The sequence below is a fragment of the Balaenoptera borealis genome (genome assembly GCF_965194805.1).
Source record: "Balaenoptera borealis genome assembly, chromosome: 5".
In the NCBI taxonomy this organism is placed as follows: domain Eukaryota; kingdom Metazoa; phylum Chordata; class Mammalia; order Artiodactyla; family Balaenopteridae; genus Balaenoptera; species Balaenoptera borealis.
In genome coordinates, this window is record NC_138862.1 from 100559323 (window position 1) to 100575525 (window position 16203).

Consider the following 16203-nt stretch of genomic DNA (forward strand, 5'->3'; position numbering starts at 1 on the left):
ATAAGAAGACAAGGAGGCCTGGAAAAGCCTGTCTTGCAGGTACCTGAATGTGAAGCATGCAACACCCTGCTCTGGACCCTCTGCAGAAGGAAATAGTCAGAAGAGCGCAGGCTACGTAGGTAATTTGTCTGAAATAGCTTGGCCTTTAATATAATATCATCAAAATCACCAAGGGAACTTGTTAAAAACAAAGACAGTGACCCATCTCAGACTCTTGAATCTGAATCTCCTAGATTCATGTCGGGAAACTGGATTATTAACAAGCCTTTTGCCAGTCCCTCAACTCCCAGGGGATTCCCAAGTTCTATCAGTGTGAGAGAGTACTTTATGACATATCAGCCTCAATGCTAACATTGAGCCCTAGGATATATTCTTTAAGATCTCAGTTTCCATACAATTTTCAAACTAATCATCACAAAAACCCTAGGCAGTGAGAATTACTGTTTCTAGTTTACACAAGAGGAAACTGAGGCGCAAAGAAATTAAGTATCTTGTGGAGCTATGAGCACTGCCAGCATGGTGTGTAGGCTGTATGGTGGGATGAAAAAGATAAAGGGCCCAGAAATGAGACAGATTTGAATCCTGGCAGTTCCACGAAAACAGCCTGATCTTGTCATTCGACCTTGTTGAGCCCCAGTTAGTCACAGTAAAGTGGTGATTATAATGCTGATCTTTATAAGTCATAGCATATCATGGTCACTTAAACATTAATCCATTTCTATCTCAATTCTATGTTTTCCTTTTTCTCTCCTTAAGCATGAGCCCATTCTAAAATGCTTCTTTCAGCTTGTTTACTTCTGAGTAGAAATGCATTACTACTTTTTAACAACCTTATCATTAGTCGTTAATTAGTCATCTAAATATGATTATTTAGGAGGTACATCTGTTATGCAAAGCACCACATCAATCCTGTTTAAGGGGTCTAAAATTGGAAACAATGGGAGAATTTCCAAAATTAAGGGACTATTAAACAAAAGCAAAATTTTTAAATAAAATTATGAGGTCAGCCACACAATATAATAATATGCAGGCACTAAATATTATAATTTTTAAAGAACTGCTGACAAAATAATAGGCACAAAATAAGATGTGAGTTATATTACATGATTTCTTATTAAAATGTGTGTACAAATGTATGTGTGTATATAAACATATGTATTTGCAATTTTGTCAAAAGATAGGAAATATATCAAAGTTGTAATAGTAGTTATCTTTGGGTTGAATAATTACATATTACTTTTATTTTCTTCTTTGTAGTTTTTTTTTTTGTATTTTACACATTTTCTACAAAAATATGTGTACATTTTATAGAGAGAAAAAAGTAAACATCATTAAAATAAAATTTATAGATAAAGTATTTATAAATAAAACAAATAAAAGATGCTGCAAAGTATTAAAGTGGGCCATGCTATCATTTGCTTCTTTTTATGCTGACATCTATACAAGAATACATTTCTCACAAGGATTTCTTTAGTTTCTGTTATACCCAAAACCGTAAAATACTTAGTAAAAGATAAAGATCCTCTCAGATTATACACATTAGTTTTTCTCTGACCATATCTGACTTCCATGGGAATTCTACAAATAAAATATCTGCAACAGAAGGCTCTGAAATCAGGGAACAAATGGTTCTTGACTGTGTGAGGTAATTTTTCATTTACATGGGAATCAGCTTTCTTAAAATAAAATGGCGGTATCCCATCCCAGCATTTAGTACAAGTCCATTCTCTCCTGGGCACTGTTCTTGGTCTTTTATTTTCATTATTCTCTCTGTGACCTGGGGCAAGTAATTTAATCTTTCTGTGTCTCTATTTCTTATATAAAATGGAATGAAAATAGTACCAACTTGATAAGCCTTTTTATTTGAGGATTAAATCAGTTAATATTTAGGAAGCCCAGGAGAAAATGATCATATCATCATCATCATCATCATCATAACAGGTATTATTTTTAACCTTAAGAACCACCTTTAAGAGGCAGGTATACAACTGCCCCAGATAGTAGATGAGGGCAGAGACTAAGAGTTTAGTTACTTCTCATGCTATATGTGACAACAAGAGGCAAATGCAACTTTTACTGACATCGAAGCACATATGTAGTCATTAAACCATCATGTAACAGACAATATTCGTAAATATTCACCAACATATTGTAAGCCAGACACAGACACTGAGCAATATTGCACAAGGCTCAGCTCTTGCTTTTTGTCTAGTTAGAAGGGCAAGCAGGTCTTTAAGCGTTACGTGTGTTGGCAAGGATGAGGATATGAGGCCATAATAGCAGAGCGAAAGGTGCTAAGTGTATTCTAAGTGTATTCTAGAGAGGTCAGACAAAGCTACCTGGAGGAAGCTACACTTCAACAGAGATCTGAAGAATGAGGCAGAGTTAGCCAACAAGCTGCTGAGGAACAGCAATCAGTTGGCATTTGCTCCTTGGTGTTCTGTGCTGGAACTCCGGAGCTGCCAACATTAACTTCATGCCAGGTGACAAACGATCTGAGTGCCCACAGCTGCAGCTGCTGCTTTATACCCTCTCCCTCCTACTTCCATCATTAATGAGCCTGAGATCAGAAAAGAATACATCTTAGTAACTAAGAGCTCTTCTGTTAGCCTTTGGTCCAGAGATAGAAGAGAAGTTCACTTCTGTTAACAATACAGCCACAGATCCTTTGTTATTTTCCTCTAGCACTTCCTAAAATAGAAGTTTGCTGCTACTAACTCTCATTTTTATCCACCTTGTGGCAGGTTGTTGTATGCTCATAAATATACTCATTATAAAAAATACATGATTTTTTTTTCACCAGGAACAGCTCTAAAGCATGTCAATGCCTCTAAGGTTCCTTAAGGTTAATTTCTGCTGTCAGGAACTCTTCTGATTTGCCCTAACTTTTAGCAGTTCTGACTTTGGAATATTCTGCCTGCATTTACACAACACCCCAGAGACACAGGTATGCCAGAAGGTATCTATTACAGATGTAAATAGCTTTACTGAGTGAAGGTAAGTTTTGTGCCTTTATAGATATCTCCGCATTTCAAATATTATTTTTTTAAAAGAGTCTCATTTCAAACAGTTGATTTGAGGAGAAGGAGCTTTCTTTTTTCTGCTGTGGTGTGTCAGATATAACATTCCCAGTATACAGCGCTTTTAGAAAGATTTCCGTTTTTGCCCCTTAGAAGTCACTTCTATAGGACTACAACCACTTATTTGAATTTGTATTAAAAAAAAATGAATTTCATCTTTATTTAATGTCAATAAACAAACTTCAGTGCCGTTGGTGGCTGGCAGTGTCAAATAGGAAGATTCCAAGGAAACACAGAATTTGTTTCCTTTCTTTAAGGAGTTTACAGCACGGTTGGAAAAGCTAAAAATCGTGTTAAACTGATTCAGGGAGACTGACTACAGAAAACAGTGATATCGGGACACCAGAGAAAGAAAACTTTTCTTTATACTAGCAAAGAGGAGCATGATATGGGATCCAGTAGTGGAAAATTTCCATTATTTGTATATATTTTGTATTTGTGTTTTTTGAATGCCTAGTCTTCCAAATAAAGAAAAGCCTCTGGTATATTTTTCAAAAAAAATATTTTTTTTTTGTATTGTATTTGTATCTTTCAAAATGATCACTTAAAAAAAAAAAATCTTATGCTCTCCTGAAACACGTTTTTAAAAATGTAAGTTAGAGAATCCTTAAACTATCAATAGTTCCAACATATAAAGAAAAGTCTATTTCAATTATTATAAGAAACACAACAGCTTTAATTCAACCACTAGGGGGAAAATCCCGCAGTACACACTGCAGTATATTTCTCTGAAACTGAATATCCAGCTTTATTTGAACAAGATAAGCTTCCCCTAATCCATTAGTCTCCAGGCCACGCCACGCCCCAGAGCTTAAAATAAGGTGAAAGTTTTGCATCACTATATCTTACTACCTCTTCTCACATGGGTTAAAAATAAAACAGTAACAGCAGATCCAGCAGAATGGAGAGCAGGACTGGTGTGGAAATTCGTCTTACTGACACTGATGAGAGAAAAAGCCTGACTCTGTGCAGATTAGCTCACAGTGAAACAAATCCTGCATCCTCAGTTTAACTGACACTTACAAATTCCATCAACGCATATTTTTAAATTGAAGAATTCCACTCTTATACTTTTAGAGAAATTATATGAAAGCAAATTAAGATATAAAAGTCGTCATCACAGAAGAAAGGTCTGTCTTGGACAAAAGGGGAAACTCCAGGTCTTTGTACAATTTTTTATGCTGTTGGTTCAATGACATTGTTTATTTGGCCTTTTTATTTGTAAGACACTAGACATCCTATACATCCATTTATAATTTGAATAACATAAGTTTCTTTAAAATGTTTATTTTCATCTAGTGTCATCTTTTCAAATGACAAAAATTTTTCTTCACATGTACCTATCACTGTTCATAAAAGGTATAGATAACATTACACAGGGACAGAGAAAAGGACAACCTGTGTATGGAGGCTGGGACCCCAAGCAGGCTACCTCAGTGCCCCCCAAAACTGTGGAAGCAAATACCTCAGGATCTCTCAAGAAATTACTTTGTATTCTCAGAATTACAAAAGAGCTCTAGAGCGTATGACCTCAACTAAGTTGCAGACAACCAAATATTTGATGTTCATGTAAGAAGATAAATCTTTATTATAGAGTGCAAAAGCATTCCTCAAACTCTTCACCTGTTTCCCTAAATTTATTGGCTTAACATGTGTTATATATCCACTATATGTCTACTGAAGAGATATAAAGATGAACTGGTGAATTCTGCCTGAATAATTATACAGTTTATAACTATTTTCATAACCCTTTTAAAAACGTGAAGGCAAAACTATTCATGTAAGAGGTTAAAATGGAGTAAGATTAAAAAAAAAAAAAGAGTAAGATTAAACATCAATAGTGGTTATTCTAGAGAACTTGCTTTGCATTACCTGAGCCATAAAAGCAATCAGCTAGGACAATAGTTCCAAAGACTTGGTAACTTTTGAGGATGTTAATCATTGCTGAGTATTAAGAAATCTGTATGTAAATAATATAGAATCCTGGCCTTATCTTAATTTACCATTCATTCATTCATATGGTCGATGAATACTTTTCAAGAAATTTCTAGGTTCTGTGGATATAATATTGAAAGACTTCTGTGTCTTGGAACTCATATTCCAATATGGTAAATACACAATAAATTCATTATAAAATTACTGTAAAATTTCATACTGGCTCTCACTATTATCCACAGCACTCAATGTTTCTAAAATAGTACTGAATGCCTATATTGTTAGTGGCACTGGGCACAAACTAATGATAAAATCCAAAATTTTCAGCCTAATGTTCAAGGCCATCTCCAATACTGCCTCACCCACCTGTATGATATGATCCCTTACTGCTCACATCTGAGACCAATTTTAGAAGGCAGTACCCAACACAAACTAAATGTCTGACTGGACATTATCATTCTCACCCACCAAAATTGTTCTTTCCATCCATCCCTTGAGAGGAGTGCCTTCCAATATGGTCTCTGCTAAAACCCCTAAATCAGATTTCTCCCTCGATTTAAATGCTATATGCCTTGTGCATGCCGTTCTCTAATAGCATTTATTTTGATCTGTAATTTACTGTATACTCATTTTCATAAATATGCCCATCCTAGTCATTTGATTGGTCACTTTTTGAGGTCAGGGACTGCCTCTAACTTTTCTTGGCATCTCAGGCTTTATTTAGCATATTATCTTACATAGTTAGCTCTCAGTTCATATTTCTTATGTTGAATTGTGTTACATTTGCTTTTATGCAATGGCAGGATGTAAAATTCAGTATCTGCTTCATGTTACACATCTGTTACAAGGGAATACATAGAAGTTTATAAGTGGTCTAGCATTAGCTTTAGACTATTAATACTAAGAGTAAAACCTCAGCATCTGTTATTTCCAATTTAGTTCTGTACTCTTGAATCTTTCATTTTCTGGCTAGTTTCTAATATGAACTCCTAGTCAGAACTCTCAAGTTTTCAGCGCTCTTGTGGATTTTGGCTATAGCTACCTCAAGTTCAGGGAACCCGTATTTATATATCTATGCATCCTATTTCCATGTAATCACTTCAGCCAATATTTTATGTTCGAAATATAAAAAAAAACCTTTCCTCAGAATTTAAAAGCACAGAAAACTAAGCACACAACTGAATGAAACTTGGAAAATTTTAAATATAACAGTGAAACAAGTACATTTTCTAAATTCAGTTTTTTTCAATAGATAATTTTCATACTAAGTTAATAGAAATAGGTGTGTGTGAAGGTGCAAAAATCCATCTAATATCCAACACATACATTTTTATAACTGTGCAATACTTCTGCATCTGGGTCACATATACATACATGTTATTGTCTACACATACACAATACACATTTACATGGCATATTAGACCACACAAAATGTACATACACAAGACACATATTTTCCATCCTTAGTGTTTTCATAGCTACACAACATTCTTTCTGGCACACAGATGTGAAAATCCTTCATATTTTACAGGTATGTTTATGTCTACACCTACAGGTAAAAGTGATTTAATATTTAGTCCATGGTAGTTAAATATACATATTTTTTGGCTTTTAAAAGTCATATCTGGTAAAATTACAGGGTGATATGGTTTAGGTTTACTTTCCTTTTTTTTTTTTTTTTTTTTTTCTTTTTTTCCTCTGACAAAGAAATATAAAAGAAAAGTATTTTGGTGCCATTGTCATGTGTTTCTTGAGACCATTACTTGGGTCATATTTTATCAATAAACAATCTTCTGTAAAGCTTGTATTATATCATGTTGGAAAAATTAAAGATTTTATCCCAAACCCCCATGACCCAGGTGAAAACGAAATGAGTGTACACACATAGGCACAATTCAGGACACAGAACGTTTGGTACACAAAGAATAATCAGATGGGTTCCTACCCAGCACAATTCCATTCAGTAGTTTCTCTCGCACGTACCAGCTCAGCTGCCCACGATCCATGTTGCTTTTAGATACTACAAAGCAATTTTCACTCCAACTGCTGCCCGCTCAAGTTCTTCCTTTTGCGCTCAGAAACGGAAATACTTGGACAGTGAGTGATGCCCTGTTGCAGCTGCTTCCCCGAATCCTTCAGCAACCCACCTCTGAGCCGCACCAGGTTAAGCCCTGCCGCTAGCTCCAAGCTCGTTCTCCCCGGCAGCTGGTCGGCCACTGGGCGGAGAGAACGGGCACTAGGGCGCCATCTGGAGGCTCCTTCAGGCAGCTGCAGCAAACGTAAAACAGCTAGGTGGAACAAGAATGTCAGCAAATTTTGTTAAATAACCATACTGTTTTTATATACAGTTTCCCGTGCACGTTTTTTAAAAGACGGAAAAATGCAAGAAAGCCTCATTCTGTTCCCTATGAAATATTCTATTTCTTTTATGCATCACAGTAAAGTGAAAACTTTGATCTCATTTATGCACAAGTAACAAGAGATGGAAAATTAATTTTCTGCTTCTTCTTGACTCATCTCAAAGGAAAATAATGACCACTGGCTACTATCAGAAGTTTCCAGGATTTTGGTATTTAACTTAAAGGCAGCTTTCCAAAAGAGAAATCTATGTCTCTGAACTAACATAAAGCAAGCATGTTAAATATGCTCTGCTACTTTAAAAAATTACAAACCTTACTTCTGGAAATGTTTAGTGTGTTCCTTATCAATGCATTATACTGACTTGAGTATGATAACAAGGAAAACCAGTTTCAGTTCTAGTTCATGTGATAAGGTGTTCACATGACTTTAATATTTCAACAAAAGCTCCTTGAATTAATTTCCCTCTAAATATCTCCCTAAGCTTCTTTCCCTTAGAGAGGATAATTGGTATACCTGAAAGAGATATAAGCTTAATTAATTAATTGAATAGAGCCCTTAAAGTCTTACCTATTGTGATACGCATTTAGAAATGTGATTAATGAATATTTCATTACTCCCTACAGATCAAAATGAATATACATCGTCATCCCACACCCGACCACTATTCCTATTTCCACTAAGCGTCATGATTGGGGATTTCATTTTTCCTTTAAAATTAAAATTTGACTTTGAAACTATTTAATAATGGACCCATCTACAGTGATTTATGGTTTTCCAGGCAAATGTGGACTAGAGTTTGCTTATATACTCTGTGAGGCCCCTTTGGGAAATAGAAATTCTTAATCATTTCAATTTCAAATCAGTGTTTGAGAATTTCTTGCAGGACAAACATCGAAGAAATTTGTTTCATCAATAGTTCATCTCAATTTTTATTTCCATGTGTACGATAAATGAACATACTGGCTTTTCAAAGGCATACCGTTAAACATATTCTTAAGAAAAATGAGATTTTTTTTCTTTTAAATAGAGCATGTACCAAATAATTTCTGTGAGTTTGTAAAGTCTCTGAAAATTTATGTGCTGATGGGATTAAAAAGAAGGTTAACTCTTCATGTCTCTATATCCTCAACTCCTAGTACTGTGGAATATGAAAACATATTAGTTAACTGACTCCTACATGATATGACTTACATGCTGCACTATGGTTATTGTTGCATAGAACTTCTTAAAAGGCAAGACACTCAAATATACAGTTTAAGACTACAAGCAGAAAAATAGTGTTTGGAAATTTACAAATAATAAAGTAATAAGCACTGACCAAACAGAGCTATGCCCAACTTTTACCAAGTAAAATTTGATACATGAACATTTAAATGTAACAAAGAGATAAATTAGGGGATAAAATTTCCCACTGTAAATGTTTTGAACTTACAAAATCATTCTTTAAGTAAAAACTCCCCAGAATCTCAATAATGATTTTATTGAAAAATAAATTCACATGCATACACAGAAAAAAATGAGATATTAATGAGAGGAGTAGATGTGTGAATTTCATAGCCAAAGATATTTTGTCTATCCTCATCATAACCAAAAGCTAAAAATGATAGAAGTTGGATGCTACATGCAAAAGAGATGATTACGTGGCTAGAGGAAGAAGAAAAGTATTATGATCATGTGCCGTCAAGGTCTAAAATTAGTCTTAAGACACTGAGACAAGAGAAAATATAGGAAAAGAGTAAGTCTCCAGATAGGAGTATACTAAGGAAGTAAATTATATCCATTTCCACAATTCAGCATGTAAAACTTAAAGAAAGCAAACAGATCCAAGTCAAAGTCACACAATGGAGTCTAAAAATGAAAACAACATGGGGAGTCTAAACATCTGTCTTTTACAACGAACTAGGATGAAGGATCTGTGTTAGTGTTCTATTGCTACATAACAAATTACAGCGCATTTATTATCTCACAGTATCTTTGGGTCCGCGGTCCAGGCACGACTTTGATGAGCCCGCTGCTCAGCGTCTCACAGGCTGCATCTAGGTATCAATTGGGCTGTATTCTTGTCTGGAGACTTGATTGGGGAAGAATGTGTTTCTAAATTCAATCAGGTTATTGGCAGAATTCATTTCCTTGACTTCTTCAAGGCCACCAGGAAAACATGTCTTCATTTACAGGGAGGCACCAGTCTCTCTTTTAAGGACTTTCACCTGATTAAGTCAGACTGACCCAGAATAAATCTCCCTTTCCATGAACTCAAAATCAACTATTGATTATTTGTGACTTTAATTATATCTGCAAAATATCTTTACCTTTTCCATTTTCAGTTGGGTAGAAGCAAGTCACAGGTTCCAGCCACACTAAAGAAGAGGGGATTATGCAAGGGTATTACACATTGTGGGGGGGGGGTCATCTTAGGGTGTGTCGACAACAGGATCTGTGTAGAGACACATGAGATTTCTTGCTTATCATCCAAAAGCATAAGCGGAACAGCCTGGTGGGAATGAGACTACAGGTGCATTTTGCTACCTTTAGGATCAGGGCAGAGACACGGACATATTTATCATAGAAGTTTGGTAGATGCATGGTTAAATCTAACAAAAAATATAACAAAGGAAAACTAGAGAAGTCATTTGATCAGGAAAGGACATGGGGGCAGCAGGGAAAAGCATTGGACTGAGGAATGTTATCAGACTCATGAGCAGCACTTGGGACAGGGAAGAGCGTTGTTGCTCATGTGGCTGCAATGACTCTATGTACTAGACGTATCTGCGTTCCCTGGCTGCCTGTCCTCAGCTCCTCATACCTGGTCATCCATACTCTGAAGTGGCTCAGCCTTATTAGACCAGGAGTATATGCCTGACCAAAAAAAGAAGACATCCAGAGACGGGCCAGAAACTTACGGTTTCTGTGGCCTCACTGGAAAAAAAAAAAAAAAGCCTGTCCAATTAGATTTTCAGGAATTTGAACTAAAGTAAAAGAGAGAAGTTGCCAGTCGATGGAGAACACTGCTGCTGGAAGGCCGTGTAGCAATTATGAGCTGTGTGTTAGCTGATGCAGAGAAAGCAGCTTAGCAGAAGGAAAAAATAAATAAAATGGTGCAGACTCAAAAAGAAGTAGAGATTAGAGAAACCATTCATTCACTTAATTCTTCTAATACATTCATATGGAGTTCCATTATGTATTAGACACTGTTCCAGGTGCCGGGACTACCACAATGACTAAAACAAAGTCCCTGATCTCATGAAGCTTATTCTTGTAGTGGGAGATAAATGGTAAATATGTAGAAGCATATAAATTATATTTCATTATGTGAGAAAACTGTAGAAATAAAAATAAAGCAGGGAATGAAGTTTAAGAGTAATGGAGGGATTGCCACCTGGCGTAGTATGGTGAGGAATGCCTATTTGATCTTGTGTCTTTTGGATGGAAACCTGAATGCAGTGATGGTGCCAGCCATGCTGATATTTGTGGAAAGGGGATGTCGGGCAGAGTGCACGGCAGGTGCAAAAGCACAGAGATAAGTGTGTGCTTGGTGAGTCAAAGGAAGAGCAAGAGGGGAAAATTGCCTGGAATAGTGGGAGCAAGAGAGTAGGGAATAGGATATGAAGGCAGATATGGAATGAGCGAGAAGATCGCACAGGGCTTGTGAACCTGTGTCAGGACGCTAGCTTTTACCTAGAGAGATGGGAAGCCACTAGATGGTTACTATAGAAGATAACATCAGGCTTACATTTTTAAGAATCATTCTTTCTGTTGTACAGAACAGATGGAAAGTGAGGGAGGTGACAGGGAGGCCATTTGGACCCTGAAACGGACAAAGTGTGGCCTAATTTCCAATTATGTTTCCCATGAGGTCTGTATACTTGTTTCAGTCTTTGAATTTCCATGAGATGACACTGTATATCCTTTTTTTTTTAAAAAAAATCTCCCTTTTCTTAAACTACATTGCTAAATACTCTAAGGAATGTTAAAAGTATTCAAGACTTGGATGCTTTGAATTTTTATATATTTCAGCATAAGAGCTAAAAGGTATTAGTATTTTAAAAGCATGCTACCTTTTTATAAATGATAGAAAGTGCTTGCACAGGGGGAGGTAATGTCAGCCATTAAATTGTTGAACAAAGTTATTTTTCCAGGGCATTGGTTTAAGCCCATAAGAAAAGGTCAGTTCCTAAAAATTATCTGTCTGATCCTTTGTGACATGAGTGTTTCAAGGGTTTTTAACACTATGAATCTTACCATCTAATATCAATAAAAATGTATTTAGGATATATATCTGAATTTTAATATCTTATGGATAACTATTTTGTTCGTTATACTATAGAATCTTTGAACCTAGGTATGCCTCCCCCTTTAGAGATAAATTTAGAGACAAAACAATTCAAAGATTTTATAAGGAATCCATTAATTTCCAATTCTGCATCCTTCTAACTCACACAAATACAGAAACACACAGAAATATACATCATTTGTATATGTGTAGACATATTTTGGCTACTTTTCATGGCATTTCAAATGAACTTTTACAAAATTAATCATAAAGTATTTTAAAATGGGAGGGAGGTAGGGCTGTTAGCAAACACTCTGTCACTGTGTTAATCACATGAGACATTTTACCACTACCCTTTCAATAAAATATTCAATTAAAACAAGAATAAGAAAATTAGTTTTAGGTCAGATTATCCTTTGAAAATATTAAGGGTGCAACATTAAAATACATGCTTAAATATGCAAACATTTATCTTTTATTTTTGGTGAAGCTTTCTAGAGGGTATTTAATGATATTTTATAGAGGGGGTAAATTTATACCATCATAGGTTCTACATTGTTTGATAATTTTGTCATCATGAAAAAACAGTGAATGGTATCTTAGCTATGCCACCTATGTTTATCGAATTTTTTCTTCTTATTATTTAAAGCATTTGCTAAAAATAACATTTATAATAAACATTTTCCCACTCACCAAATTCTTAAAAACACAACCATCAGAAGAAATGAAATTCAGACTATTCACCTGTGAAAAAAGAAAATCTTACTGGATATGATGGGAGAACATTGGCACCCATGGAATCATATATACTTTGAGATGTCCAAATGTGAACACACACACACACACACACACACACACACACGACATCAATTTTAATAATCAAAAACAGAGTTACAGTTACAGGACTCACTAAACATTGATTAACAACAGAAATGTGAAGGGAGATTTAGATAGAACATAAAAGCTAAAAGAAGCTATATGGCTAAGTAACTCAGCAGAGTGATATAGGGGAGGCAGCCAAATTCAAAGAAACAATTTTTGGGGATTTAAGTCACTTTAGGAATTACTAACATTTATATATATTCAATGTTTCATAACATTCTCATTTTATCCCTAAAATGCAAGGTCCTACATAAGATTTCCATTATCTGTGATTTTGAGCACATGATCATATTAAAGCCTTTTATCTTGTCCCATAGTTGGTGGGGAAAACATTTTTCAGCAGGCTTATACTGAAATCAGCCTCGTTTATAAATATTCACTTCATATTCACATTCTCAAATAGATTTCAAAAATTCACAGACCAGGGGAAATTTGATTTGACTTATAAACATCTACATGTATTGTTTAGGCTCTCTGGCTTCTTTAGCTGATGCCAATACTATCCCTCTATGATGCTGTAGTTGATTTTAAATTAGTAGACCGAGGACACATATAGAACTTCAAATGTGGTCCCATGGAGATTTCCACGAAAATTAGTTTAAATATTTTAAACATTTCAGAAATAACTACTAACATCTAACATCTTGTCCCTTTAGTAGTTATCACAAATTCTATAGTTTCATGGCTTCAATTATCACATCAATTTAACTGACCCCTTCTCTAGCTCTAACTCATCTCTTGAAGATTGGTTTTGCATTTTTACCTGCCAGGTGAGTTTTTCTGAATAAATATAAACCTAACGCAAATAAGTAGGAAGTTTATTACCTTAGATTTTTAAACAAATCCTCAAGGGGTAACTAATAAATATTAATGGGAAGTAGAAGAAAACGTTTTCTTTTCAGTTTGCTTAAACATTTTTCTATTGATTAGATTTGTCCAAAAATAAAATAGGTTGCTCTGAAATGTACTATGATCCACATCATAGGCAATATTAAAGCATAGTCTAGATAACAACTTGGCAAGGGATAGTGAAGTAGGAATTTGAATATCACATAATCGGTGAGACAAGATAAACTTTCAAGTCCTGCTTAATTCTGAGATTCTATAATGCTATAAAATTATTCTTATACTCTTCTCTCATCATATATTTTTTTAAAAAACTTCCTTCACTGCTAAAACTTACATGAGTTACCTCTTTCCATTACATATAACACTTATTGTTAATTTCCTGATGTATTATTCAACAGTTTAATTCATTTCAACAAATATATTTGATTAATTTCCCCTTAATTTGGTCTCTTAAGGATTTTTTTTGTCTCTCAGTAGTTTTAATCTTAATACTTACAATCTGTTAACTCCAAATACATTTAGAAAATCTCTTATAAAAGAAACAACAGCTTTCTATGCTTAATCCAGACTACAAATAAAAATCTGGAAGTTTGTTCACATTGAAAGATTAACTCTGGGAGTCCTAAAATAGTTTACATTTGAGATTAAAGATGTGTTTACTTCAAAAATAAACTGAGATTTCATTTAGTGGATGCCTATGAAATGTTTCTAAATCTTTAGTGAAACAGTATAGAAAAGATCAATGTCTAGTTGAATATCTTGGAACTACTCCATATTTATAGCTTGTTAGTTATAATGATAATGCAGCTAACATTACAAATCTATGTTGATTCGCTAAATTTTACAAGATGCTTTTGAAAAAAGTTACCAATGCTTTGGAACTTTTTCTACATGGTATAAAATGTTTCAAACATGTTTTTTCTATGGAGGTTTAGGAAGATCTATACAAATAAACATTTATGTAAGTACGTAATCCTCAGTATCAATTGTTCAATCCTATGAATTCTTACAATAAACACCAACAAGCTCAATAGAACAAAACTAAAAACATTTAATGTTTTATCATACTTTTATTTGCCTGTTTTTTTTTTCTGCAGGCTAAATTCCCATTTAAAAATTATGTGTCCGAGTAACTATATTTTCAATTGTTTCAACAGAGGTATAAAAAGTTGATGGAATGAGGATACAATTAGCTTTTTGATAATTATCAAATATGTAGTTTGTTGGCCTGAAAATTATTTGGAATGCACAAAGAAAAAAAAAGAGGCAGGCTTCATGATGCTTGTGCAATTGTTAAAAACAAATGAATACGATATAAAGATGACTTAGATATACCGTATATAATCATAAATTGCTGCAGTTTGAAACTTTCTTGGATGGTTGCTCCATTATACAACAAACTCACTAGCACTACTTCAATTAGTTTTAAATCCTTCAAAAGATGTACTTATTTCATTTAAATCAGAGTGAGTAAAACATATGCTAGGCAAGAGAAATATGCCTACTTTATTCATTTTAATACCCTTGTCCTTCTCTGGAAAATGTCACAGTAGTAAAAAGGAAGCTGTGAAGTACTGTAAAGTCTTTGTAACCAAAAATATATGTCAATCAGCAATGTAAACATTTAATTTGTATTGAACTGACAATTACATTTTGTATGTTATATCTATATTTTCCTTTTATCCATTATGCATTATTAATAAAGAACAGTTTTTTTCACAAGAGTTCTTCCTTTTTACTATGTAAATTTATGTGTGATTAAAATAAAACTATAGACATATAAATGCCTTCACAGAATGCATTACAAAGTCACAACATAGAATCGCTCCAAGGCCCATCACAATCACTTACCCTACAACATTTTTATCTGGCCTGAAATATTTGTGTTGGAAGTACTCTTAACACTGACAACCCATCCTAACTATTCAACCTTCTGTAGCTCCCCAGTACCGTCAAGCCATAACAACATCTGCTCAGAATAAATATATTAACATATCCAGAGTTCTCTCATCAACAAATAACATTGAACATCAAATAAAATGAAAAAAGTTCCAAAAACTAAAGAGATTCAGCTATTTTAGGAATGATGTTGCCTGATGTCTTTCAGGGTTACTCTAATATCCTCCAGCCCTGAAGCTCAGGGCTGTGTGTGTGATTTCACACCTGCCCACATAGAATATGGTGCACTCAGGAGTGATTCTCCTCAAATTGAACAACCACCTGAAAAGGCCAGAAACATGTCTTTGACTCATCAGCTTACTGATGTAGCTTGGTTTCTCCTAAATCAGACTGATTTGTTATAGGAATGGATCTTTTCTGCAACCTTTCCTGGATATAGCTCTTTAAAAGTGAATTTGAAGACCTAATGGGTGAAAAACCTGAGACAAATGTTCTTTTCATATCCATGTTTTCACATATGTAAAATTCATATGGAAGCATTTATTATCCAAGAAAATACTGAGGAAAGTATTTGGAATTCATGCCAGTAGATGTGCAAAGCTATATTTAAAGGAATAGGTTTTGATATCATGGTACTTTTATCACTTCCTTGGTTCCTGTAGATATCTTGTTAATCTAAGTAGTTTTAAAGGAAACTGAGTATTTTGGAGAACAAATTGAAACATTGCAAGTATGTTATTTTTAAAAAGCAATATAAACTCACACTTTATGCATAACAGATACAGTTGCTATACTAAATTTGGCATATATGTGTGTGTATATATATATATATATATATTCCAAAAAATTTCACAGGCCTCTAGTTTTCACTATAACTAGCTCCATACCTGTCTCTCTTTCAATGAAGGTAATATGGACACCAGACTT

At 34.5% G+C, this 16203-nt stretch overlaps 1 protein-coding gene across 3 annotated transcripts in view; it reads right to left on the reverse strand.

Moving 5' to 3' along the window:
- Positions 1-12487, reverse strand: part of LOC309629759 (uncharacterized protein) — a 324290-nt gene extending 311803 nt beyond the window's left edge. For 2 of the 3 annotated variants that reach the window (XR_014245205.1, XM_082394266.1), the window contains exon 1: positions 6999-12487. Coding sequence is in view for 1 of the 3 variants with exons in the window: in XM_082394266.1 (XP_082250392.1) it covers positions 6999-7021 (23 nt within the window). In the remaining 2 variants the exon portion in view is untranslated. Of the gene's footprint in view, positions 1-6960 lie in introns of all 3 variants that reach the window. The other variant, XM_082394267.1, reaches the window with a different exon arrangement.
- Between the last annotated feature and the right edge of the window lie 3716 nt (positions 12488-16203).